The 26,971-nt window shown below is 49.6% G+C and overlaps 1 protein-coding gene across 1 annotated transcript in view; it reads left to right on the top strand.

The window, feature by feature from the left end:
• Positions 1-2,227: 2,227 nt before the first annotated feature.
• The window catches only part of HABP2 (hyaluronan binding protein 2), a 32,575-nt gene continuing 7,831 nt past the window's right edge, over positions 2,228-26,971 (top strand). Inside the window, exons 1-7 of the mRNA XM_047826150.1 lie at positions 2,228-2,296; positions 14,624-14,660; positions 21,591-21,701; positions 23,130-23,237; positions 24,444-24,560; positions 25,773-25,892; positions 26,370-26,541. Coding sequence (XP_047682106.1) covers positions 2,228-2,296; positions 14,624-14,660; positions 21,591-21,701; positions 23,130-23,237; positions 24,444-24,560; positions 25,773-25,892; positions 26,370-26,541 — 734 coding nt within the window. The remainder of the gene's footprint in view (positions 2,297-14,623; positions 14,661-21,590; positions 21,702-23,129; positions 23,238-24,443; positions 24,561-25,772; positions 25,893-26,369; positions 26,542-26,971) is intronic.

Raw genomic sequence — 26,971 nt, forward strand, 5'->3', positions numbered from 1 at the left:
GCAAACATCCTCCACCCACAAGGATTTCTGGTCCGTCACCTTGTTTCATTCTTTTTCACACTTATCACTAACCAAAAATTAACTTACGCAACGTGTGCCTCTTGAGAGCGAAGTTCTCACTGCCTGCCCCGTCCCTGCTTTGCCAATGCCTGGCTCACGGCAGATCACTGGTGCATATTTGATGGATATTAACTTCGTGAACAAGTTGAAGCGTGTTTGAAATTTCACAAATACTTTAGTTTCTCACATCGAGCTGGTTATGCTATTGGAGGTGTCCTGATTATAAAGTATCCAACTGTCACTTTAGGGGGCCCTGGGTGGCTCAGTCGGACAAGCGACTGACTTCAGCTCGGGTCATGATCTCGCGGTTCGTAGGTTCCGGATCCCGTGTCGGGGTCCAGCTGTGCTGACAGCTCGGAGACTGGAGCCTACTTCGGGTTCTGTCTGTCTCTCTCTCTCTCTCTCTCTCTCTCTGCCCCTCCCCTGCTCATGCTCTGTCTGTTTCTCTGTCTTTCAAAAATAAATAAACATTAAAAAAATATAAATAAATGAGTGAGTAAATAAATAAATAAATAAAGGATCCAACTGTCACTTTAATAAAGCGGTTATTCATCTAAGATATACGAACACCTACCGTGGGCCAGGCAAGTGCCAGGTATCTATGCCAGGAATCCAATGGCCAGCAAAACAGAACGCCTGCCTTAGGAGCTTTCGGTCTGGTGGGAACAGTGGGCAACGAAGATTCGTGAAATAGTAATACAGGCCCGCAGTCATGACCTTGGTTAACGCTATGAAGGAAAAACACACGAGGCCTTCTGAAGAAGTCATATCTGTGCTGAGACCAGAAAGATGCATTGGCTGGGTGAGTTAACCAAGTAAACTTGCTCAAGAGCGATGAGGGTTGGAGTTAAGAACTGAGTTAGGGTGGGAGTGAAGATTAGGGGAACACTGGGATGGGTTCAGAGAACTTTCCAGAAAAAGGGACTGGTGTGTACCTGTGTCATAGAGGTCAGGTGGATATTGACCAGGAGCAAGTTGATGGCTGCCTGAAATGGAGAGAAAATAAGTGGAGAAAAGAAGACAAATTTGGAGTTATTTAGGAGGTAAAAACGATAGGACTCGGTTTGTCCTTCAAGGACATCTGGTGGCTGAGGCATTGACTTTGGCCTTCTCCGGGGCTAGTACCCATGGGGCCCTTCGAGGCTGGCAACCTGTCTCCCAAAGGTGGAAGCAGCCACTGAGCGGCCCTGCGTGTGCCAAATAGGTTAGGGCATATGGGTGAGCAGGAGCCCCGAGCGAGGGCCCGCCTCAGCTGGCGGCAAGGTTTCAGAACCCGGATGCCGGCCCTGGCAGGAGGGTTCCCGGAGCCCTCACATAGATTACTGTGGGCAGTCAGGTGATTACAAGAGCTCAAGATGATGCTTATTAAAGAAATCAATAAGCGTGTTCCTGAGAACCCACGCTTGAGAGGTAACGTTGCTTTATGGAACCTTACCTGGAACCAGGGTAGCTAAATACAGAACACGGGGAGGACCGGCCCCGGATATGAGCATCTCGGTTTCTTCACCCTCTTGATCAAAGAAAGACTCCAAGGAAAGGAGAAAAAAAAAATAATTAAAGAGCAGAAAACCTGATGTAATGAGATTTAAAAGAAAACTTTTGAAGCCAACAAGCAACCATGGGCAATGCTTCAAAGGGCCCAGGATCAATGTTTGTCAATAGCAGTTTTGCGTCCTTTATCTTTCATGAATAGAGAGTGTGATGTTGTTAGGAGCCCGTCCATGCCTTAATTCTGTTTAGAGATTTGATGAATCAGAACTCCGTTAACATTCTGTCTGAATCAGCGACGGCAAAGGCCTGTAGCGGAAGCCTTACCCGACCGGGGCTTTCATCCCGTGCGTGGGACGGTAGTTAACTATCGGCCCTTCCGCATCGAACACTCGGCAGCCCCCGGGGTGCACCCAGGGGCTGGAGCTCTTTAACCCTGCCACTTCCTTTGGATACTTTCTCCCCAGAAAAGAAACCACCCCATGACTCAGCCCAGCTCCAAAGTGGCCATTTGTTTAATCAAGATAGTTGGTTTGCAAAACATTAAACAGTATTCGATGCCTAGTTAATAATTGGCATCCTTTGTTCTTGAGTCCTTGGGGACATGTTTCCCCCGTAAAGGCATAGACAGCAAAAGAAATTGTGTGTCGAGCAAAACAAGAGGCCTTCAACTGCACATATGCTCGCCAGAATGTGTCATCTCCACATCGTGCTGGTAACAGCTCTGGTGGGAAAGGCAGCCATCGGGGTAAGTGTCCTTTTCAAATGTCCGTAGTTGAGAGGCTGAGGTTATGAGGCGGACCTGGGTTCGACCCAGGTTCAAGCACCCGGGCCGGGAGTGACTAGAAACTTGGGTTGTAAAAGGCATGTGTTGTCAATCTGAATACATCCTGATTGTAAGAGTCAATGCAGGCCTGTAATGTTAGTTGCTGTCGAGAAGCCAAGTCCATGAACCCACGCAACTGACTCGAGCCCTCGGAGCAGAGTCTCCGTGAGCACCTTGCCACTAAGGGGACCGGGGCGAGCAAATCTGCCAAGACGAGGGGCTCGGAGAACCCTTTGGCATGGATCTCCGAGAATCCTTCAAGAAGCCATTAAAAGCTACAGACTCTCTTTGCACGTGTTGACGGAGGTACAGTTTTCTGGCCATCTGAGGCAACAGTAGGGGAGGAACCCCTGTGATTCGGCTCGAGGGGAGAATCCTGTTTGTTGCGTATGAGTCTGGTTTTACTTAGGTGGATGAGTTTTGGAGAGAAGCTTCGTGGGTAGCTTTTTCTCCCTTGTCCCTAGCAGATGGGACAAGGAGGGTCAGCAGGGGCCCAAGGGAGGTGGTGGCGAGCAGGGAGAGGAAATGCCATCCGCGGGTCTTACGTGGGGACCGTAGGCATTTGGAAGCAGATGGCCGGTGGAGATGTCGGCCCCTGCTGTGTGCCTTTGTGGTTCCAGAGTGTCAGCTGGATCTCTGTGGGCACAGGAGAGGGGCCATCAACAGAAACAGAGCCTCCTGGGGTTCCCTACCAGATGTGGTTTGAGGCATGAGCATGGGTTTTGGAGCCAGCGCTTTGAATCACAGCTTTGCCACATTCTAGCTGTGGAATATTGGGCAAAACATAATCACGCTGAGCCTCAGTTTCCCCTACTGCAAACCAAGTGACAGATAATCTGTCACAGATTTGGGGAGGGCCATGGCTGATTGGATGAAGCAATGCATTGGCTTTCAATAAATATTAGCGCTTTCCCCTTTAAATTTCCAGAATGAATACGACATCTCTATAAGGGGAGGCTGGGTGGCTCAGTCGGTTAAGTGTCTGACTTCAGCTCAGGTCGTGATCTCACAGCCTGTGAGTTCGAGCCCCGCATTGGGCCTTGTGCTGACAACTCAGAGCCTGGAGCCTGCTTCGGATTCTGTGTCTCTCTCTTTCTGCCCCACCCCCATTTGCTTGTGTTCTCTCTCTCTCTCTCTCTCTCTCTCCAAAATAAATAAACATTAAAAAAAATTAAATCAGAGAATGTACCCCTTTGGGGGGGCAGGTAGAGAAGAATCAAGGGATGACAACAGAAAGAGCAGTCATAACCCCTTTATCTTATTAAATACCTTTGCATTTTATTTCCCATTCTATTCCCTAGAGCTTTCCCTGTAGGCAGCAGATTACATTTCAGATTTTCTCATTAGATGCTTCAAAACCAAGAGCTTCTCCTCCCCTTTCGGTAAACTTTCCTCAGACACCTTCCTTTGGCCCATATTAAGCTGTCAAGTGACTCACCTCTGAGAGAATTTTCTTTCACCAGTGATGACTGGTATATGTGTGCTGTGGCTGCAGTTACAAATTTTCAAGCCCCTACATCATTTGATTGCTTGGTGGATGTCTGGGGACAAGACCCAGCAGAAATACCATAGGTCTAGAGGAAGAGGTGGAAATTATCAGAGGCCCACAAGGGGCCCAGAGAAAGTACCAGTCGGAAAGAATTAGATCCTAAAGTTTGCAGGCAAGGAGAGAGTTGATGCAGTCTGTTTGAAGTTCACACAACGGTAATGGTCCCAAAAACTCCCTTTGGTGCAAGTCCCAGTGAATTTTTAGGGTTAGCAATGAAATTATAAGTCAATAATGGATAAAAGAGAAAATATGAGAGATAGCCTTCGGGCAATGAGCTTAGTCAGTTCCAAAGAGAGGATTCAGGGCTTTGGAATGTTTTCTTACCCCAGATGTGTGCCAGACAGGTGGTCGGGAAGGCGGCTTGCATTCCACGGGCCAGTCCACAGACATCCAGGGGAAAGTGGCCAACTCGCTCAGATGCTTTGGAGAGTGCAGGGGCATCATCGAGGGGAGGGAGCCACACAGCCAGATGGGCTGGGCAGTCTCTTCCACCCCACGTAGCTAAAGATAATCACCAACTGTTATCATTTAATGAGAAATCCTGTGGGCCAGGTTCTTTCTTTACAGTGGATCGGTTCATCTCTGGGAGGACCCTAAGAAGTAGGTAGTGTTATTGTTCCCACTTTACAGGTGGGAAGATGGACAGCTTGGCCTCTAGTCAAGCTGAGCTCTACCCTACAGGCTGCTGTCCACTGTCTGGATGAGGTCTTTCACCTGGACTCTGGCTGAAGATGAGATTTCTTCCATCCACAGAGCTTCAGGGACATGGTCCTCTGTGTAGGGGCAGGAAGCTCTTAGTCCAGGGGTTTGTTTGCTGGTTGGGGTGCAGCGATCTCCATGTGCCCCTGGAACTTTAAAGAAAAGTGGTCACAGGAGCTACAATCACTATCCATTGGAAGGATGTGTGGACACTCTCCCATGAATTTAGGTCATGCAGCAAACCCTATAATGAGTTCTCCATGGGCTCATGTCTAACTTAGATTTTTATTCAGATATCCGTGATCCAAAGAGGTATTGGACAAATGTTATTGTCATGGACACCAGAAATTCATTCGAAGTGCATTCCTGGCCTGAGCTAGAGTTGGTTTTCCTGAATGAACACCTGTCTCCAGCACAGCCTTGTACTGTTGCCCCTGTGCTGTGGATGAGAAACGCACCCAGAGATGTTCAACTAACTTCCCAGCCAGGACCGAGGCTCAGATCTGTCCCACTCCTTGCCTGTTACAGGAGACCCACTCAACTGTATCAAGGATGTGCACCGCGCCCAGGGCTCAAAAATCTCTTCTTGCTGTGGTTCTTGGCCACTGGGCTCGGCCATAATGGGATTTGACCTTCTCCAGGGTCAGAAGCCAGAGGACAAGGCTTGGCAGGCCATCCCTAGAGAGGACAGAAGACAATGGCTTTTCTCTCCCCAGCAATGCACCTTATAATTAAAACACATGTTTGCTCCCATGTCTAGACTCCTTAAACCCTCGAGTTTAAACTCAACAACTCTAGAACTCTAGTATCCTCCCAGGTAGAGCACCACAGAAAGTTTTGAAGGGACCCGAATCTGCAAACTGGCAACTTGGGGTCCATTCTGCTCACAGACTGAGTTTTCTTTAGGGGGTAGAAGGTCAGCCGAAGAGTATTTTAATTTTCTTTCAATTGTTTGGCAACATTTGCAAATCAGAACACTTCACATAGAAGCACAAATCCCCAGCTTTTCTTGAAAACCAGACATTTTTTTAATTTTTTTTATTATTATTTTTTACGTTTTTATTATTTTTATTTTTCTGAGACAGAGAGAGAGACAGAGTGTGAGCCGGAGGGGCAGAGAGAGAGGGAGACACAGAATCCGAAGCAGGCTCCAGGCTCCGAGCTGTCAGCACAGAGCCCGACGCGGGGCTCGAACTCACAGACTGTGAGATCATGACCTGAGCCGAAGTCGGACGCTCAACCGACTGAGCCACCCAGCACTCCCAAACCAGACATTTTAGTAACATGGGGCTCACGTACCTGCTTGGCACCAACCAGATGAGGGGCTACCATTCCCAGTTTCAGAAGAAACTTGAGCGCCCCCCCACCCGGCCCCCACCGAGTCCATAGGCCCTACCACTCTTTACCACTGATACTCTTTTGCTGGATGGATTTACATTATCGGCCAGGTTCTAAGTTGGAGAGAGAGACAGAGACAGCCCGGCTTGTCTGTTATTATGCAGAAACACTATGGATGTTGAAGGATTGGAGCCTGTTTTGGATGGTCAAGTAACTGGGTTCAGCGTCTGATTAATTTCAGCGTTCACATCTGCACAGCCCCCAGGACTGAACTAGGCCTTTGATGGGAAAGTAAGAGCCACCCCTTTCTAAGCCTCAAGGTTCCAGAATATCCAAGTCTCCTTCAGGCCCAGGAAGGACGTCACTCCCTCTTGCTGGAACCACAGAGTCTTAAGGAAAAGAGAGAGACTGAAGTTCACTGTGACTTCTTACAGATTTTTTTTATACAAAACTGATCCAAAGCACAATTCCAACTCATTAGCTTTGGCGTATATGCTGGTATTTAGGGAAATCAGGTCGCGGGAAATCGCATGTGTATATAGGCACAGATATATTTATATTTTAAATTCATTAAGGTTCCCTAAATGCAAAAGGAATTCTGCTGTCACAGAGAAACAGCATGGCAGAATATTCGGCAGCCGGGATTTTAAATAAAACATGCTTTTTCTTCATAATTAATATAACAAGGTTTTCTGGCTTAGGACTTGGCAAAGATCCCAGGAAAAATAAGGGGGTGGACTGGTGTGATGTGCCTGTGACCCGACAAACAAGTTCCATGAAGAGTTTATGCTTAGCGAGCTCTCCTTACTCGTGCCCATGATTTGCAAGGGGGGGGGGGGGGGGGGAAGAAAAGAAAAGCAAAGAAAAACTCAAACTCTCTGACAACAGTAGCTAATAATCATAATCATAGCACAACCATTTATTAAGTCTCTATCCTATGTCAGATACTGTGTGCCTAATGTTTATTACTTCATTCCCAAGTGCCCAATGGCTTGGGCACCCATATCATCCTTATTTGACAGATAAGAAACTAAGCTACAGAAAAGCTAAGGAATCTGTCCAAGATGGCGACCCCCGGAGGCTACAGAATGGGGATTCAAACCCAGGTCTGCCCTAAAGCCCAAACCGGTTTCTTAATGTGTTTGTTAAACAGAGTTACCTTTTCTCTAGCTCAACAGATTTGTTTTTAAAGGAAATTGTCACTACTATATTGGAAAAAAAAAAAAATCAAAGAAAATGACATCACTGAATTCTAACTGGCTACACTTGCCACCCAAATGCTCAGAGCCTGAGGCCTGCTTTCTCCTTGTTGGAAGGGGAGGCTAGCAAGAGGTAGAGAGGATAGAGACTTACCAACAGCACCCAGTTCTCCTTTGTGATGGGTTTGGAAGGGTTTATGGTGAAATTGGGAAGGGAGTGACCATCTTATGCTGTGCCTGATGTCAGGTCATGCCCTGGGGAGCACCAGCTGAATCAGCTTGGGGACCACCAGTTCCACACCAAAGGAAGCATGGAAGTCAAGGCAGCTTCGGGATCATGCAGAGGCAGAGGCCTCAGACCCATCTCGCTCTTTTGTCTTGTTCATTTGCCTTTCCAAAGGCCTTCCACCTGCACTATCACACCCAGAAAGGCGTGTGTTTATCCCTCGTCCTCAATCCTCCCCAATTCTTTGCAAAAGCTGCACTCCTCACGAGCAGCCATATGCCCTGGAATAAAACATGAGGGTAAGGACATTTTTGCTTTTACAATCGGGGAAGCTGAGGCACAGAGCGACTCAACAACTTGTGCAAAGAGGAGAGATCAGCCCACAGTCTCCCTTGGCCAGGAGCTTCATGCCTAAGGCAGGTATAATCAAAGCGAGCCTGAGGGCAAAGTCACCTGGGTACTGGTTCAAAATTCATGTTCTGGGCCCACTCCAGGCCCATGGACGCACGATATCTGTGTTAGGGCCCAGGAACCTGAATTTTTTAATTTATTATTTATTTATTTATTTATTTATTTATTATTAGAGAGAGAGCGCTCCAGGGAGGGTCGGAGAGGGAGACAGCAATTCCAAGCAGGTTCCGCACTGCCAGCATAGAGCCCTACGTGGGGCTCAATCCATGAACCGTGAGATTGTGACCTGAGCAAGTGACCAAGACTCGGACACTTAACTGACTGAGCCACCCAGGCGCCTCGGGAAACTGAATTTTTACCAAGTTCTCCAGAAATGAATGGCAAATGCCATGGAAGTCTTCTACTCTGCCCCATCCCATCTCTGCTTGTCACGTGAAGCTACATTCCAGCCCTCAGTCACCCGGGCAGAGGCCTGAATGGGCTCTAAAGCTCTGAGCGTTCAAGTAGAAAGGCTACGCAGGTGATTGACAGAGCAAGGAGATCTGGCCTCGAGTCCCTCCCCTGCCCCAGTCAGTTCATGTCCTTACAGGAACACTCCATCCCCCCGGGCCTTACCCCTCTGTACATGAAGAGTCCAGACCCACTCCTCTCCACAATGCACCCTTGCTCGTCACTATGGTCCTGCTTCACCCACGCTCCCGAGAAGGAAGCCACCCACACAGACCGCGGGCCAATGCTTTCTTCTTTGGCTGCCATATTTCCCCCGCTAAAGCCTTCCCTCCTTGCCCTGAGGTTCAGATTAAAGCAAAGCCACAGCGAACCCTGCCCATCCTGAGACAGCCCTGTGTGGTGTATGTACAAAAGCAAGAAAGGCAAGATTCCTTGCGACTAGAAAAGGACTGAATGGCACCACTCCATACCTATCAGGATGGCCAGAATTTTCTTAAATGGAAAGTAACCAGTGTTGATGAGGATGTGAAAGAATTGGAACGCTCTCTCACTGTTGGTGGGAATATAAAATGGTGCGGCCACTACGGAGCACAGGATGGTGCTTCCTCAGAAAGTTAAACATAGAACTACCCTAAGACCCAGAAAATTCCACTCCTAGGTATAACCCAGAAAAATGGAAAGCAGGGACTGGAACAGATATTTATACACCCATGTGCATGGCAACTTATTCGCAATAGCCTAATGATGTAAACAACCCAAGCGTCTCTCAACAGATGAATGGATAAACAAAATGGATAGGCAATGGAAATCTACTCAGACTGAAAAGGAATGAAAGTTTGGTATATGCTACAACATGGATGAACCTTGAGAACGTCATGCCTAGTGAAATAAATCCAGTCACAGAAGGATAAATATTGTGATTCCACACATATGAAGTACCTAGAATAGGCAAATTCAGAGCCAGAAAATAGAATACAGGTTACTCGGGTACTGATCAGGGGAGGGCGGGGAGTGAGGAGAAAGTTGTTATCTAATGGCTACACACTTTCTGTTGGGGATGATGAAAACGTTTCGGGTGAAGATAGTGTGGGATGGTTACACAACCATGTTCGTGTAACTAATGCCAGTGAATGGTACACTTGCAAATGGTTAAAATTAAAAATATTGTGTTGCGTGGATTTTATCACAGTTTTGGGGGGGAAAGGACTACGTGGCTTTGCACAACTGTGAATTTCATCATAGTTTGTCTGCAGCCAGAGCCACAGTGGGGGGATGGTATGGGGCAATACTTGGGTTGGTGACGGGAACACGGACAACCTCTGTCCTCTGTCGCCACCACATCTCACCCTGACCTTGAGCTCTTTGTCCAACAGTGAGGACTGGCCTGCTGAACGCTGCACTCTTGTCTTTGGCCCACCCTTTTAGGCCAGTGACTTCAGCTTCACTTGGTCACGGGGCAGAGTTATCTCCCACCCAACTGCCCTTGGGAATAACGCGGCTTCTCCGTGTTGATCCACAACCAGCTCATGGTAGAACATCCAAGGAGGAAGGGATGGAGGGATTAGAGTTCCAATCTCTCTTCAAGCTTATTTATTTTGAGAGAGACGGAGTGCGCATGCGAGTGGGTGGGGGGGGGCAGAGAAAGAGGGAGAGAGAGAGAGAGAGAAAATCTGCAGCAGCCTCCACATCATCATCGCAGAGCTCAACACAGGGTGGGGCTCCATCCCACAAATCTTGAGATCATGACCTGAGCCGACATCAAGAGTTGGACACTTCACCGGCTGAGCCACCCAGGTGGCCCTAGAGTCCCAATTTTCTGTTGTTGGTTGGTTCATGATAAGCCAAGCTTCTGGCCCCAGAGAACAGGTCTTGCACCACATCTGCCCTCTTCTGCGTCCCAATCCTCTGAGAACATCTTCCACCAGCTAATTCCTGGGATTCACCAACTCAGACTGTTAGCCTCTGCCTTCTTGTTTTCCAGAAGATTTAGAATTCTGAAAGGCAGAGGAAGAACCTGAGCTGCAATAATCTAGATTAAAGATGAAATCTCGAAAAAGCTTAAACTCGATTAAAGAGAGGACAAAATGGATTAGACTCCCATGCTCTTCACCCCCGAGGAGATTATGCTGTAAATCAGTAAGACTCAGAGACAATATCCTTCTCTCTGCCCTCCCTGTCTTTCCCCCAACAAACCTTAGCCTAGAAGACACTAGAAGATACTAGAAGCTGCTATTTTATCCCTGTTGAGACAAGGAACAGAAGCGGTAAAAGAAGCAGGCAGCGGCTTGCACACCCCCCCGATCTGAGTGGAGATGTTTGTTGAGATGCGTTGGCCACCGTGGCCTGGCCGAGGCTCGAGCTGACTTTTGTACCTTCCACAGCTGTCGCTGGTGCCCAGCAGTCCTCTCTCTGTCCTACCAGGCCTGGGTCAGCCCGGACAGGCCTTCCATAAAGCTTTCCAAGGACAGAGGTCTGATTTCACAACCTGCCTCTTGTAGAATTCGGTAGTGCTTCTGTTTCTTTCTCCTCCATTCTTCCGTTAAAGCGTATGATTGCCACGCTCTCCTCAGCCCTCATAGCGACGGAGGTTAAGGGCAAGGGCTCTGGTGGAAGACTGGCTCCATTCTATCCTGGCTCCAGCAATTTACTAGCTGAGTTACTGTGGGCAACTTCACCTCTGGGAACCGGTTTGCTCACCTCTGAAATAGACACAGTGATAGTACCTCCATGGTCAAGCATCGTGTGCCACAAACGAGACGGAATGCATGTAAAATATTGATCACAGTCCTTGGCACACTGTCAGCTCTTGATGTATGCCAACTGAGATCACGGTTGTCTCCTCCTCCCCCGCCCCCTTCTTATTCTTTTGCTTTCGTGGTCTTCCCCCTTGCGTTTGCAAGTCCCAGGAGTAGGAGTTGTATCGTTTTAAGTGTCACGGTGGAAAGACTGAACGCCAGAATGGGATGAAACATTGCGCCTCCCCATTCCCCCACCCCCATCACCCAGGTTAGTTTCAGGATCCAGACCTATGGCATAAATAACTGGCTACTGGCCTGGCCTCTCCCACATGGTCCCCCAGCTACCCAGCCTGTGTTTGGGCTGCGGGTCTCCACATGTCGCTGCCGCCTGTCTCTGCAGGCGGACCCAGTGGCTCACAAAATGAGTGGGCCTGCTCTGGATCCCTGACTCGCAGCCCAGGCTGCATCGCTGGACGGCAGCTGCTTCAGATTCGCCGAGAGCCAGCGGGATCTGCAGGGCCCCCAGGCCCCAGAAAGGTCCAGCGTTGTTTTTGTTTGGTTTCTCCCGAGAGCGAGGGCTCAGCTCCTGGGAAGGGCACGTCTGCCACCTGCTGGCTGTGGGCAGCGCAGCACTTGGCTGGCCCTCCCGCTCCGGCTCAGAGCTCAGATTTGGGGTTCTGGCCCAGGTCCAGGCGTCAGAGGGCCTTGCCCACGCTGGGCCCTGAGGAACCATGTTCCTTGAAGTCCTCTCTCCTGTCCTGCCCACTCCTCGAAGGCTGAGCGTGGCCAGGCACGGTCCACACTGTTCAGTGTAAATGGGAGAATTCAGGGGCTATCTCCTCTGGGCTGGGGGAGCATGGGGAGAGGGGCAGGCCCTGCCCTCCGGACAAGCTCCGTGGAGGGCAGATGACGCAGGGCGAAGGACCGGATCGACGCAGAGGTGGCAGGAGGGGTCACATTTGCACTCGGGGCCGTCTCACGGCCCTCCCTTGGTTACCGCCCTGGTGCTCAAGCCTGGAGGAGTCACCTTTGGATTCTACCCCGTTCAAGTCCCGAGGCCCAGGAACACCCTTAGGACCTGAACCCGCCCTTTCTCCATCAGGCTCCCCACTATCAACCCCCTTCCCAAACAAGATACCCCGCCCCCGCCCCGTGTCATTCTTTGCAGAAACCAGGCCGGATGACCCTGAGGCAATTAAGCAGGCGTGGGCCCCGTCTAGACAGCAAATGGCCACTCTTCTTCTCTGCATGCCTTCCCCTCCCCAGCGGTGTATGTCACAATTTGCCAAACCTACAGAAGAGTGGGAAGAATAAGGCGCACAATAAGATTCTCTAACATCAGTCTACACTCCAGTTTCCCGATTGCCCCAACAATGTCCTTTACGGCTTCTTTTTTCTTTTTTTAAATCCAGGACCTCTCATGGCCTTGGGTTGTCACGTCTCTTTACTCTCGCTTAGTAAAGAACAGCCTTCCCACCTTCTCTGTCTTTCACGGCACTGCCATTTTTGCAGGGCCTCGGCTAGTTCCGTTGAACGGCCACAACCTGCGTCTGCCGTGCTTCTCGTGAGTAGACTCGGGAGAAGCGTTTTTGTCAAGAATTCCACTGTGGATACTGCGGCCTCGGTACCTCAAGTCAGGATGCATTCTTTTTTTTAACCTGCCTCTTCTTTTTTTTTTTTTTTAAGTTTATTTATTTTGAGAGAGAGCGCACGCGCACACGTCTGTGAGTGGGGGAGGGGCAGAGAGAGAGAGAGAGAGAGAGAGAGAGAGAGAATCTTCATCAGGCTCCACGCTCAGCGCAAAGCCCGATGCGGGGCTCTATCTCACAAACCGTGAGACCGCGATCTCAGCCAAAATCAAGAGTCGGACGCTTCGCCGGCTGAGCCACCCAGGTGCGCCTTACCTGTCCTTTCCAACGTATCATCTGCCTAGTTCCCGAAACGGTTAAGGGGGCCTACAGTCAAACAGAAAATTAAAACCTCTGCTGAGGGGAGAGGAGGAAAACATACCACACTCCCCAGGTTGATGCGAGTGCCGGGAAAATGATCCCATTGACCAGTGCCTTCTGGTGGCCAAGACCCAAAAGGGAGAACTGCGTGGGTGACAGAGCCCCCCTTTTCTAAATCAGAGGTCGGCAAGCTTCGCCTGGAAAGGGCCAGATAGGAAATATCTGGAGCTGTATGGTCTCTATCACAACGACTTTGCTGTTGTGGCACAAAAGCAGTCGAAGACAACACTTAAAAACAGGCATGGCCGTGTTCCAACGAGACCCTATTTGCCTTTGAGCGTCCCACTCTTGGCTTCGGCTCAGGTCATTATCTCTCGGTTTCATGAGACCGAGCCCCGTGCCCGGAGCCTGCTTGGGATGCTCTCTCTCTCTCCCTCTCTCTCTGCCCCTCCCCCACTCACACTGTCTCCATCTCTCTCAAACAAATAAACTTAAAAAAAAATTGTGTTTATAAAACCACACCTCTGGGTTTGGCCCCAAGGGCCTTAGTTTGCTTACCCTCGACTTAAGTAAAAGAATATATTTCCAGCTCTTAAATGAATAAAACTTTCTTCTTCCGACAAGTACTGTGCTCTAAAAGGAATTGTTCATAAGACTGTTTATTTATTCAACAAAAACTTTTTCGGGGCTGTCATGTGCCTCCTCTCAGTAGGGGGTAATACATCAGTGATGAAACAGACGAGATCTTTGCCTTTCCGGAGGGCAGAGTCAATGTAAGAAATGGATAACATGCAAATAGACAAGAGCGGCATGGCACAAGAACTATGGAGGAAATGAATGGGTATAATGACAAACCAGTGTGTTGGGATGTGTCACACCCACGGCGAGCTGGGGAAGGCCTCCTGGAGAAAATGACCTTTAAGCTAAGACCTAGCAATGGTCACGGGAGAGAGCCTTCCACATAGAAGTAAGAGCAGGTGCAAAGGCCCTGAGGTGGGAGGACTTTGGCCAGCGCCAGTTTGAACCCGGGTGTGGCTGGGGATTAGTACTGGGCGGTGGACGGGAAGGGTATGGCCGGAGGATTATAGGTTGTGGCAGGTGCTTGTGTTTTCTTCCAAGAACTATGAGAAGGCACTGGAGAGTTTTAAGCATCTGTCCATCCCCCTCCCAAGGAGCTGTCACCCAAGGCTCCCCCAGACTGGAGTGTGAATCCGAATCTGATCACAGCTGTGTGACCTGTAAGCCTCAGTAGTCTCGTCTGTACATGGGCTAATAGAAGCCTCCTCATAGGGCCGTTATAGGAATGAAATGCAGCAACGCACAATCAGGCGGAGAGGAGAGGCTCTGTACATGTTCATCACGGTCAGGGACATGGTTGTCAATACCTGGGCAGCCATGCCACAGCCTGAGCCCGGGTAGGCACAAGCACCGGGTCCCTACCAAGGAGAATCCTCAACGGGCTCGGGAAGAAGGGGAGGAGGGGGCGTCTTCAAAGAGTCCCCGCCCCCTCCCTCTAACCCGTCCCAGCTACAGCCATCCGAAAGCACCCACTGCTCCTGATCCTGATATGTGACCCTGGGAGAAGCTCCTCTCAGCTGGCAGGAGCTCGGGGAGGCACCCAGCCAGCCAGCAGACTCAACCTTGCTCAGCCCTGTGTTGGTTTTCTGTTTTCGTTTTTGCTTTTTTGCAGTTCTCCTTGATGTCTTTACTCGTAGACCCGGACCCAGGTGAGTGTGTGGATCGTCCAGGGGCTCCCCACAAGCTACAGGCTGCTCTGGGATGGAGGAGAGGGGACCCACGCGTGTAAGTGTTGGCACAACCTCGGCGCTCAAAGGGTTCCGAAGTGCCACGGACTCCTTCAAGAATCTTCCCAGAAAGATGCTCTCTTGGGTGTTTGTCCCTCCACGCACACGCACAACGCTTTGCTAAATTCCGAGCTGCCCGCGGGTGCCCCCGATGCCCTGTCTCAGGACCCCAAGGGAAAAACTGCTGATACGGTTAAGTCCCTTAACCGTACAGGCAGCCCTCAGGCTGAGCCGCCCCTGTGGCGGCCTCCCACGAGCAACCCCCCCACTGCCCCTCTGCCTGGTTTGTTTCCCCAGACCCTTTCACGACGGCTCTGTCTCTCACAGACTCTCTCTGTCACCTTGTCTCTGTCCTGTCCCCTCTGCCTGGTACCCTCAGCTGTGCCCCAGCTGAGCAGAGCTGTTCTTTCCTGCCATCATCCAGCCTCGGTCTCTTGACTCTGGGCCCAAGTCTCCCTTCCAAGAACCAAGGCACAACTCCATCAGGGCAGAGGCCGGCACTGGCAGTGGCTTGTGTTGGTCACCCACAGGGGAACGAGAGCCAGGCAGACAGCACGTGGAGATGGCAAAGTTTAGTCACATCTAAACTTTGGGTCGGGGCGTATTTGGAGGCTAGATGGAGACAACTGGGGCAAATTCCGCATGATGGTCAATACTCTCCAGCGGCAAAGCACTGGGTGGGCAGACAGACTTGTGCTGGCTCAGGGCAAGGGATGTCTGACCTTTGTCTACCCCACATGCTCAGGGAAGGTTTGTGAAATTGAGCACGGTGTGTGGGTTTTGAGAGGGTCCGTGTCTTTCCTCAAAGCAAAGGAGAGTGTTCTATTCAACAGTGTAAAATTCTGTTCCTTGGAGGAATCATGCGTCAGAGGGCTCCCCCAGCTGGCCACACCAGTATCTGCACGTGGAGTCCAAGGTGGGGGCGCTGTCCAAAGCTAAGAGGTGGGAAGAGCTGTCCCCTCCCCCGGCCTTCAGCACACAACTCTCAGGCCCCATTGGAGGGCTCCTTGGGTCTAGATGTTGGAGCTCCAGAACAGTGGGGTCACTCAGTGGACGAAGAGCTTGGAAAACTCAAGAGACCTCGCTCTCTTCAAGTAAATGAAAAGCAGACCCCCCGCTAGTCCGTGAGGTCAACTTTCTGAGAATTAAGAGACGTGTTTACCTCCAGACGCTGGGCTGCCATCGTCCAGAAAACTGCAAAACGACACCTACAATCACCATGAGTTTGTGGCGCCATGAACAACCTGAACAGCTGTAGCCAGTGGCCCCGCTAAACACAGATGACCGAAAAGGGAAGAGGTCCGTGCTCTGTGTTCTTAAGGCTTCTAGCTTTCAGGAGATAGATCAGAAGCTGGAGGATCAGATTTGGTCTGCAAACAGGAAGAACTTCCTGTCCATCCGAGTTGCCCAAAAACCTGCATGTGCTGTTGGGCTCTTGGGAGGTGGCCAGTTCTCCATCACTGGTGGCATTTCAACACGAGCTGAAAAGCCACTTTAGTAGCGAGTGGAGAGTATTGGATTTAACCTTCTGAAATTCCTGGCCCTATAAGAACTGTGCCAGTAGCTTCTGCCAGTCTGGTGAGCCGATGACAGGACCCCGGAGCCTGCCATCCCTGGGCTCCTAAGTCCGTCTCGAGGTGTCGGGTCAACCTCTGGCCGTGCAGCTGGGTGAGACGCGGTAGCTGGGCCTTTCTGCAAAGAGCAGGTTAGGTTTTAATCAAGCCCCTGTTAGCATCTGATTTAATTTCACATGGGGGTTGTGCTTTGATGGAACTTGTCAGCTCCCAGCTGGCTTTGGAAAGCAGCGTGGCCAAGGAAACACCACGCGCACGTCCACAGGGCAAGCCGCTTCTGTAGTTGGTTTTGCTGGAGACGGTGCGCGGTGAGGGTTTTGCTGGAGCAGAAGGTGCCCAGGCCACAGTCCCCAATGGGTGGCCGAGGAGGTGGTCATCAAACAGCACAGACTCCGCTCATCTCCCCAAAGCAGGTGCCGTGACAGCCAGCGGGCCTGCGGAAATGCCTCTTCAAAGCTGGCTTGTTTCTGCCCAGCAACACGAGCTGAGCCCATCCATCAGCTGTCCTGCCGCCTGCCAGGGAGGGTCTCTGCTGGGCTTGCCCTGTCAGCTGGATTGGAAGCGTCGAATGCAGGCCAACAGGGCTGGGGTTTGGGGGGAGGCCCTCGGAGGAGCTGTCTGTGCCACAGTGATGGATGACGCCAACAGGGACGGCATTCCAGAGATTTTTATTCCGTTCCGCACATCTGGCAAACTCCTTAACTAGAGCAGCTGCAGAGCCCATCTCACAAACTCGGAGCTCTTTCCGAGAGACCCCGGCTACAGACCACAGTAATCCCGGACCGGGGACTTGGAGCATGGGCTAAAAGAGATTTCTCAATGTGTGTTACTTCCTGGAAGCGAAAACCCGTGGAGCTTCACGAAACACAAACCCACAAGGGGCTCCTGGGCAGGTGGAAAAGCAAACCAGACTTGGAGTTGGGTTGACCTGGGCCCTGATAACACCACTTCCTTTTTTTTTTTTTTTTTTTTTCCTCTTCTGTGTAATAGGAATAGTAATAACTATGCCATGGGGTTTCTCTCGGTTTAAATAAGATTATGTGCAACCACACTTATTTAGTAGAGTGTCCAGAACATAGAAAATAGGCAGTAACCAATCACTGGGATGATTTGAGTTAGCTCAGGATACTTTCATCATCCTTCCTGATAAATTCTAGAAGCAGACTCTGATAAATAGAGAAATGCACGAGGATTTCTTTTTACACCGAATACAAAATGCTTCTCACAGCTGCTCCCACCTTCACCCAAAGCCTTCTCCTTTTCTACAGCCTAGAGAAAGCCTCCAATAATCTGTATCTGAACCTGGAGTGTTTTCCAATAATCCAGCAATGGAACCCAATTTCATGTCAGGCTGTAATCCCTCTGTATGCAGGAAAGCACTTGGACAAGTTTCTAGACTCCTACAGAGCTCATCGGGCATTTTCTTCACCAAATACGTCGGACCCAAATCTCACGTAGTTTCTCTCCCACGCTTCCCGTTTACTCGGTTCCACACAGATACCAACTTTGCTAGCCGAGCTGTGTGCCTGCCGTGTGCAGGCCAGTCAGAATGAAGGGAGGCCCAAACACAGAGGGAAGAACTCACTTGTCAAATACATACATTAACTGCATAGAGGGCTCTGTGCTGGGCACTGAGGGGTAGAAAGAGGAACAGACACGGTCCTTGCTTTTAAGACACCAACACTCTAGTTAGGGGACACAATCAGATAGGCAAAGTTAAATAAAGACCATAAGAGAGAGGTGCCATCTGAGATGCAGCCCGGAAACCTAAGACTCTACAGCCTTCTAGGCCACTGAGGAATGCTGTAGTACCTAAAATTCTTATCCCACTAGCAACCCAGTTCATCAATCGAGGCCCATGTGTTTATTTGTCATTACTGCATACTATGCTACCCTAAACCATTAATCACGTATTAATTCTTATTCTTAATAGAATAATGTCTTAATTCTTTGCGTTGGCAATTTAGACTGGGTTCAGCTGGACCATTCTTCCGGTCTGGACCAGGCTCAGCTGATGTTGGCTGGGCCTCCTTACCTGTCTGCAGTCGGCTGGTAGATTGGCTGGGCTCTCATATGTCTGAGGCCTTTGAGGCCTTGACCGGAACTGCTGGGCCTCCTGTTGCCCCACAGGTTCTCTTATCCTCCATAGAATGGGCCCGACCCGTTCACATGGCAGTCACAAGGGTGTGAGAGACAGAGAGAGAGAGAGAGAGAGAGAGAGAGGGAGAGGGAGTGCAAAAGACTTCTTGAGACCCAGCTTGGAGCTAGCACGCTGTTCTTCTACCACATGCTATTGGTCAAAGCAAGTCCCAAGGCCAGTCCAGACCCAAGGGGCAGGGAAATCAGTCCATCTTTTGGTAGGAGGAGCTGCAAAGTCACACTGCAAAAGATGTGGCTACCGGGAAGGGTGGAGACTTGGGGCCATTTTCCCCCATCCAATTGGCTCATACAATGCTGAAAGGCCAATGTGGACCTTGAAGACTTGACCTAGGCCTGGCCACATCCAGCTCCCCTGACTTTCCACTACCCTTTCATTTCCTTTCTTGGCTGGATTTCTTCCCCCACCCACCCTATTCTGGAAGTTCCTGTGAGTGGAGGCCACTCTTCATTATTCCCAAAGCCTCCTCGAACCCGGCACAATAGTGGGCCCATCGTAGGGGCACAACACACTTTTCTTTAACGTTTTTTTGGTTTTGTTTTGTTTTTTTCTGAGAGACAGAGACAGAGCGCTAGTTGGGGAGGGGCAGAGAGAGAGGGAGACACAGAATCGGAAGCAGGCTCCAGACTCTGAGCTGTCAGCAAAGAGCCCGACGCGGGGCTCGAACCCACGAACTGTGAGATGGTGACCTGAGCCGAAGTCAGACGCCCAACTGACTGAGCCACCCAGGCGCCCCAACACACTTTTCTTATGTAGACAGTGGGATTAAGTGCCAACAGAATAGAAAAGACAATGTCAACTTTAAGTTCGGAGGCGGAGAAACCCTGCCGGGTGATGCTTCTATAAAGCATTCTTGAAAGCGTGTTGCAGCCGCCCCAAATGTAAAGGATCTCGGTGCCTTTCCTTGCACAGTACTTCTGTTGGATGGCTTCTGGTGACCTGGGGCCACGGGACCTCTACTGCTTCTATCCACCTCAACCAAGGGCCCCAGGCCCTGGGGAGTAGCAGGGACTTTTTGCCTCGTTTAGCAGAAGTATGACTCCAAGCCTACGTGTTTTATCCCCTCTTTAACTTCACCGAGGGATGAGCACAGCTTGTTAACAAAGCCAGATTCCAGTAAAAATTCTCGAGCAGACATTACAGCCGTCCCCCACCACCTAGAAGAGTCACACGGTTCCATTTACGTAAAAAGCTTCCCCCTTTCCAAATACCTGCGAAGGGAATGAGTCTTAATGGCGTAGCTGAGATTAGCCCGTCCGACCTTCAACCTGTCGGAGGGCTGGGAGAAATCACAGAAGCGCTCCGAAGGCACTTATCTATAAACGCCTGTTTGGAAAAACAAAAACAAATCCTCTAAGAAAAAAAGAAATAAATAAACGATGTAATCATCTCATTACCCACCCATTGTCTCTCCCAAATGTCAGTTTGAAATCTTTCATGTCAAACTCAGAAAAACGGTTTTCTCCCCCTCACTTTCTCACTCTCTTTCTCTGCATTATCATGCTAGATGGAAAGAAACTTTATTTGCTCTGGGAAGACAATGGCCTTATCTTCAACCTAGATCCTCATCCCTGGAAAGGTGGCCTCCTCTGGGAGCATTTTCAGAGCGGGGAAAAGCAGCTCGGGAGAAATAATGAGCAAGCAAGGGGAGGCTTGACTTGACACTGTGATAAATGAGGTGAAACTTTGGCAAGGAACCAGAGTTGGCGTATTCAAAAAGGAAATAAAAAGATAGTTCCATTTTAATGGGAAATATAAAACAGCCATTGTGCGAAAGTCGATTTTTCAAAAGCCAAAGAGATAAAGACTATAAGGGAACGACGGAGAGAGACTGAGATAATGTGGTTGATAATCAGCCTTAGGTAAAGTGCCATGCTCCAGCCATCAGCTGGCTCTGCGGGAGTGCCTTTTCAAGTCGCCCATCTGCATTTGCTCCCGCCTCATTATCATATGCATCTCTGGACAGCTTCCTTAGAGCTTCAACCTGCCGCCTTGCCATATTCCTGCCAGCTGGAGAGAGCAGAGTCAACCCAACTTTCTTCAAATCCCAAGCTTCTCTCCACGAGCCACAGGAGCTACCAGCATCTTCCAAGGCCCCAGACAGCAAGGAGCCTGAGTCCAGCCTTATACACGCTTGCTCTTCCCAACGGACCGGCCCGGTGTGAGGTTTACACCCGTGGACAATGTCAGATACAACCCTGTCTTTCACTGGGCAAAATCCATGAATCTTCTCAAGGTTGTCCTTGGGCGAATCCCAATTAGCAGGCTGGGTATGCAATGGGGATGGTTGGATCCCTTTCCCAAGGGGAAGGGGGAATTAGCTGAGGCCGTGTAAGAGGTCAATTGAAGCAGCTAAGCCAGTGCAGTTTAGAGGTTCTATGGGGATAAACCGCCTTGGTTCACATCCTGCCATTTATCTAACTATGTGACTCGGGGCCAGTAACCACCTCTTCCAGCCTCAGGTTTCTCAACTGAAAGTAGAGATAGTAATATGCCTCCCAGGTTATTATGAGGATGAAGTGAAATGGTTCACATAAAATGCTTATTACAGGGCCTAATCCTAGTAGAGGCTCAACAAATACTAGCTGTTGGGATGATTCTATAGGTACACGTTGGGAGTAGTTTGATGCCGTGACCGAGAGCAAAGTGACGGGTTTCTTTGACTTCATAGGCGAAGGTGACAGACTAATAAAGGCCCAGGAAGAAAGCTTATTCACAGAAGTGCACAACAAGGCACTCAGGTGCCACTGGCTCTGACCCTGGGCACGTCTTTTACAGGACCTTGGAGACCTTCAAGATCCTAACCATCTTCCTGCTGTTTACAGATAAGCAAACGGAGGCACCAAGAATATAAGTAGCTTGTCCCAGGTCACAGTGGAAAGCAAGAACTCGAGTTCTCCCCATTTCCAATCAGGGCCTCTGGACCCTGCCAGATGCCAACACTGCCTTGCGGGGTCCTAACACACCCCAGATGAAAACTCACAATGCCTAATCCCTCTGTCCACCCCATCAGTAGAGGAGCTGGAAAGGCCCATGAATCCTCCTTCAGGACTTAGAAATCTGTAGGTCTAATGATTAGGGTTTTTGGTTTTTTCTTCTGTCCTCTTCCCACTTCTGTAGACTGGACCCCTGACTACTATGAGAGTAGCTACGAGTACTACAACCATGAAGAGAACAGCAGTGATACTCTTGCCTACCAGGAGAATCCCAACTGGTACTACACGGAGGAAGGTGGGTGCCAAAGCTGTTCGGGGGACCCTCCTGGGAGAAGGGCAGCGCACTTAAAAGAGGGTCTGTGTGTGACTGTATATGCAAGCATCTCTCTCCCCCTCTCCGACCGGCATCATAAAATGGGTACCAGAGAAATGACTCAGGCTGGCGTTTTTTTCCAGCTAGAGTCATGCACTAGGAGGACGGGGGAGGTTCCTAGAGACTATCTGTCCCACTCTCAAATGACAGATGAAGCAAGCGAGGCCAGGAGTGGAGTTACCTTAGCCAAGGTCATACAGCGAGTTAGCTCATCTTCACCAGGTCTCCCAAGACTGTGAGTCAAAGTCATGCTCAAAATCGCTTCCCGGCTTTGATTACAGGTAGGTCCTAATTATGCCGTAGAGGCTGGCATCATCATTAGGCACCAGATTGCAGCATTCACAGATTTAACGTTGAGATTTCTGTTCCACTTGTGCCGTGTTTTTCTCTCTCTTTATACTCTTCAGAAGCTTTGTATGGTTGTTGGTGTGTGCGTGCCTGTGTGTGTGTGGACTCACACACGTGCCTCTACGTTTGTTTTTGTGTTTATGGCTTCTTAACCCAAGCAATGGGACAGAAGGGAAAACAAGAAGCGGGGCCCAAGAAAAAACCATGTGACTAAGCCAGGAGAAGAAATGGAAAGCACTCAGCCGCTGGAATAAAAACGGTGTAACTGTGCGAAGTGGCCTGGAAGGCAGGGCCAAGATACAGGGCATCAGGGGAACATCAGAAGGGACCATCAAAACAAGAGCTGGGCCCAGGGATCCTAGTTCCTGAACCAAAGAACAATGTGTGTGAACAGAAGGATAAAGAATTCCCCAAGGGAAGATCCATTCAGACAACCATGAAAAGCCAAAGGCACAGATGAAATATGACAAAATCTAACTGAACAAGTAGTTGAAGAAAGATGAAGGCCACTGGGTCATTTCCTCCTCGCCGCCAATTCTTCTGTCACCCTCTTGCCTTTGGTCTTCTTTCCTGATGTTCAGAAAGCTTGTGTTTCATTAGGGGTGGGTTTTCTTTCCCCACTCCTGACCTCCACCCCTGGGCACTGGGAGTAGGGGAGGTCTTCAGGCTTGTGAAATGCCTTCAGCATCAGAGGCAGACCCCGTGGCACTCCCAGCGAGACTGGGAGGAGAAAAACACTGATGGTGGAAAAGGGGAGTTTCTCAATGAGAAACTCAATGAGATTCCTTCTCGCCGGTCCTCTTACTAACCCGAATCCCTCTCTCTGGTCGTGTGACTGCAGTCTTCCTTGCTCTTTAAGGGCAGCCCATGTTTCCCCCTGTCCCCGGTCCCTGGCTGTGAATGTGCTCTCTCAGGCGGGGCAGGAGGCTGCAATCTGATGAGAAAGTCGGGGGCTTCTCACCTGCCGTTCGCTGCACGTTGACTTCTGCTCACGTATCCTAGATCCGTGCCTGGACAACCCCTGCAAACGCAATGGGGACTGCCTTGTCAGTGGGGACACCTTCACGTGCAGCTGTCCAGCCCCTTTCTCTGGACACAGGTGTCAGAATGGTAAGTGCAGGTTTACTGGATTCACTCTTCCTTCTGAGTGGAACAAGAGGCTGCTCCTCCTCCACGTCTAGGGGGTAGAGAAGGGCTGAATGATTTCATGGAAAGGATCATAGCTGTCCATATCGGATCATCCATAATGGACTCCTCAGCATGGTAATAAGCAGCATCGCACTGAATCCTCACCCGTGCATATTGGCTAGGACTAGGATAACCAGCGTACAGATGGGAACACTGAGGCTAAGAGGAGATAAGAGCTGGACCCTGACTGAGATGTATTCTAAACTCAGGACTTGTTGTTGCTTAGACCGTTTGTATTAACTACAACAGAGCAATTCTGCTCTCAAATGAGACAGCAGGAAGAATCTGAAGGCATGGAAGGCTCAACCCATCTAGAGGAAGGGAGCCCAGAGATACAAGGGATTTGCTCATGGTCACACAGCTAGTTAGGAGAAAAGAAGAAATCGGAGCCCTGGTGCCTGGCTCCCATCCCCATGTTCTTTCTTCCTACCATCTCACTTACGGAGACTCTGGTGAAAACTCTTTCTGCCTTTAGTGACCTCTTATGGGCATAGCCTGAAGCTATGTGGTAAGATATTGAGAATAGAACTCTTAAGGGCTAACTGCACCCCTAGAGAGAACCTGAATTCTGTTCCATCTGGCAACCATCTAACTGGGGTGAGGGGGGCCATGAGGATCTTTATCTAGAGACATGGTTGTCCTCTTTCCTCTGTGCCCTCTTCATTCCTTCCTTCCGTTTTCAATACTACAGGTTTTTTGATAAATATTTTAGGATGGTTGGGGTATCAGGCACAAACATAGTATCTGGCTTCGTCCCTCAACTGCCCAAAAGAATGACAAAATTGTAAATGGAACACAAAATCAACTCGAAAGTAGAGAAATTAAAATTGCAGCTCTATTTGTTTGTTGAAGGTGTAAAAATTGTCAAGGTGTTTTTTTTTTAAATAAAGATAGAATAATAAAGAACATGAGCCTTGGAAGGAACTGGGGTGCAATCATCCATGATCTAAGGATTTATTTAAAAACAAACAAACAAACATTTTGTCCAGGATGTTTCAGGACCACAGAGAAGGGCATGCTATCAGTCACCCCTCACCAGCACCCCCAAATGTTGTACTGTACAGGTACCCCAGTAAGTAAGATGTGCCCCCAAATCATGTCCCCTGCTTCTCTATGGATCTCCTACAGTGCAAAACACGTGCAAAAACAAACCGTGTGGCCGGGGCGAATGTCTCATTACCCAGAGTCCTCCCTACTACCGCTGCGCCTGCAAACACCCTTACAGTGGCTCAGACTGCTCCACAGGTAAGTGCTGGAGGCCCCCTTCTAGGCGAGGTTTTCTCTCTCTGGCTTGTGCCTGCCATGTCTGCAACCCATTGCATGGAAGTCCCAATACCTCTGATGTTTCAGTAACATCCAAGATGATGCTTTTAACTAGGACATTTTTCAAATGCACCACCCCGGACACCTGGGTTGCTCAGTCAGTTAAGCACCCGACTCTGGATTTTGGCTCAGGTCATGATCTCACAGTTCGGTTCATGAGATCAAGCCCAGCATCGGGCTCCTGTGCTGACAGTGCAGAGCCTGCTTGGGATTCTCTCTCTCCCTCTCCCTCTGCCCCTCCCCTGCGCTGCCCTTCTAAACAAACAAACAAACAAACAAACAAACTTTAAAATGCACCATCCCTGGACCACTTGCATGGCTCAGTGGGTTAAGCATCCAACTTTGGCTCAGGTCATGATCTCATGGGCTGTGAGTTTGAGCCCTGAGTTGGGCTCTGTGCTGACAGCTCAGAGCCTGGAATACAGCCTGCCTGGGATTCTCTCTCTTCCTCTCTCTCGGCCCCTGCCCTGCTCGTGCTCTGTCTCTGTCTCTCTCTCTTAAAATAAATAAGCGTTGAAAAATGAAATTTAAAATGCGCCCTCCCTAAAGAGTCTGGTGGGAATTAACTAACCCATCCAAAAAGAATCATCTTGAAACTCACTTCCTCCAGGAAGGTGGTCTATTCCTGGAATGGGCCACATAGGGATTAAATCTGTATTTAGTCACTGTTATGAGTCAGGCATTGTCCCAAGAGATTTACATTTTTTCTTAGATTCTTCCCAAAATACCACAAGTCAGAGCTTTATAGATGAAGGGGCTGAAGTTCAGAGAAGTTAACTAACTCTCTCATAGTCACACAGCTATTAAGGGCAGAGCCAAGTTTCAACCTAGCTCAGACGGGCCCCCGATTCCTGCTCAGTCCATGCCTCCTATTCCTAACTGAGTGACCCGTCTACTTACATACTCTTTTTGGCATGGCCTCCATTGTATTGCCTCATCCATGTTTGTTTTATGTCCTTAAGGTTCGTGTCTGCCTTTACTAGAGTGTCAGTGGGTCTGTCTTTCTCCTTTGGTAACCCATATTTTGTGAAAGGATAGGCACCAGAAGAGTGCCACCGGTATCTCCTCATCATCTCAGATGTAGCTGCAACTCCTTCTGAAGAGCCTTCCTGGCCCCACTTCCTGTCTTCACAGTGGTTCCTGCGTGCCGGCCGAATCCCTGCCAAAATGGTGGCATCTGCTCCCGGCATAAGCGGAGAACCAAGTTCGTCTGTACCTGCCCCGAACAGTTCAAGGGGAAATTCTGTGAAATAGGTATGGGTCTCTACCACCACTTCGTCAGAAACTCAGGGCCACAGTGAGGGCCCTGGAATTCTCTTCCATTTGGGTTTTGTTCCAGAATGGGAGTCATGTCAAGATGTCCAAACTCTACTACTGCCCCAGCCTTCCAACCTCAGGGCATAGAGTGTGCCTGGCTTTTAAACAAAGTCATAAACGGGGATAGAGTGCGGGTGAATTAAGCGCACCTGGGCATCCTTGAGCCTCAACCTACAGGTTGCCACCAGTACTTGTGTGAGAACTACGTTCCAACTCCCCACAACCACTATATTTCATGTTTTAAGCTGGGCTGAATGTGGAATATGCAAGCCACTTTCTTTCTGGAATTCATGGTGGACTCTCAAGGTGATCAGTATTCGGGCCCAATCCTTTCCCCACTTGATACACCTGCCAAGTCCTGGAGCACCATGTCTGTTGCTGTCCGTTCTCACGCCCCTGCCTGCTCTCTCCAAGGTCCTGACGACTGCTATGTTGGTGACGGCTACTCTTACCGAGGGAAAGTGAGTAAGACAGTCAACCAGCACTCCTGCCTTTACTGGAACTCCCACTTCCTCTTGCACGAGAATTACAACATGTTTATGGAAGATGCTGATACCCATGGGATCGGGGAGCACAACTTCTGCAGGTAAAATTCACCTTCTTCGCCATGATCAGTCTTGGGCGCTTATCAGGATAATGGTTTGTCCCTTTCTCCTTCTCTTAGTGTTCCTGGGCTAGCTTAGAAATTTGGGGATGGAACACTGAAACTCATCAGGTTTCCTTCTAGGAAGATTTCCTACTCAGGATAGGCTAGGTTGTGCTGTCGTAACAAACACCTCCCAAATCCCAGTGGCTTGAATACCTCAGAGTTTATTCTTCACTGCTGCTGCCTTTGTCATGTGGGCTGGGGAATAAGGGTGAGATTATTAGCTCCACAAAGTTACTCAGATGTCTAGGAAAGGCAAGGAGAGGCTCAAAAATGGAGCATGAGGTTTTTACTACTTCAACCTAGAAGTGACACATCATCTCCGCAACACTTAATTCGTTGGCCAGAAATAGTCACGTAATCCTACATA

This window comes from Prionailurus viverrinus, chromosome D2 (genome assembly GCF_022837055.1).
Source record: "Prionailurus viverrinus isolate Anna chromosome D2, UM_Priviv_1.0, whole genome shotgun sequence".
Taxonomy (NCBI): Eukaryota; Metazoa; Chordata; class Mammalia; order Carnivora; family Felidae; genus Prionailurus; species Prionailurus viverrinus.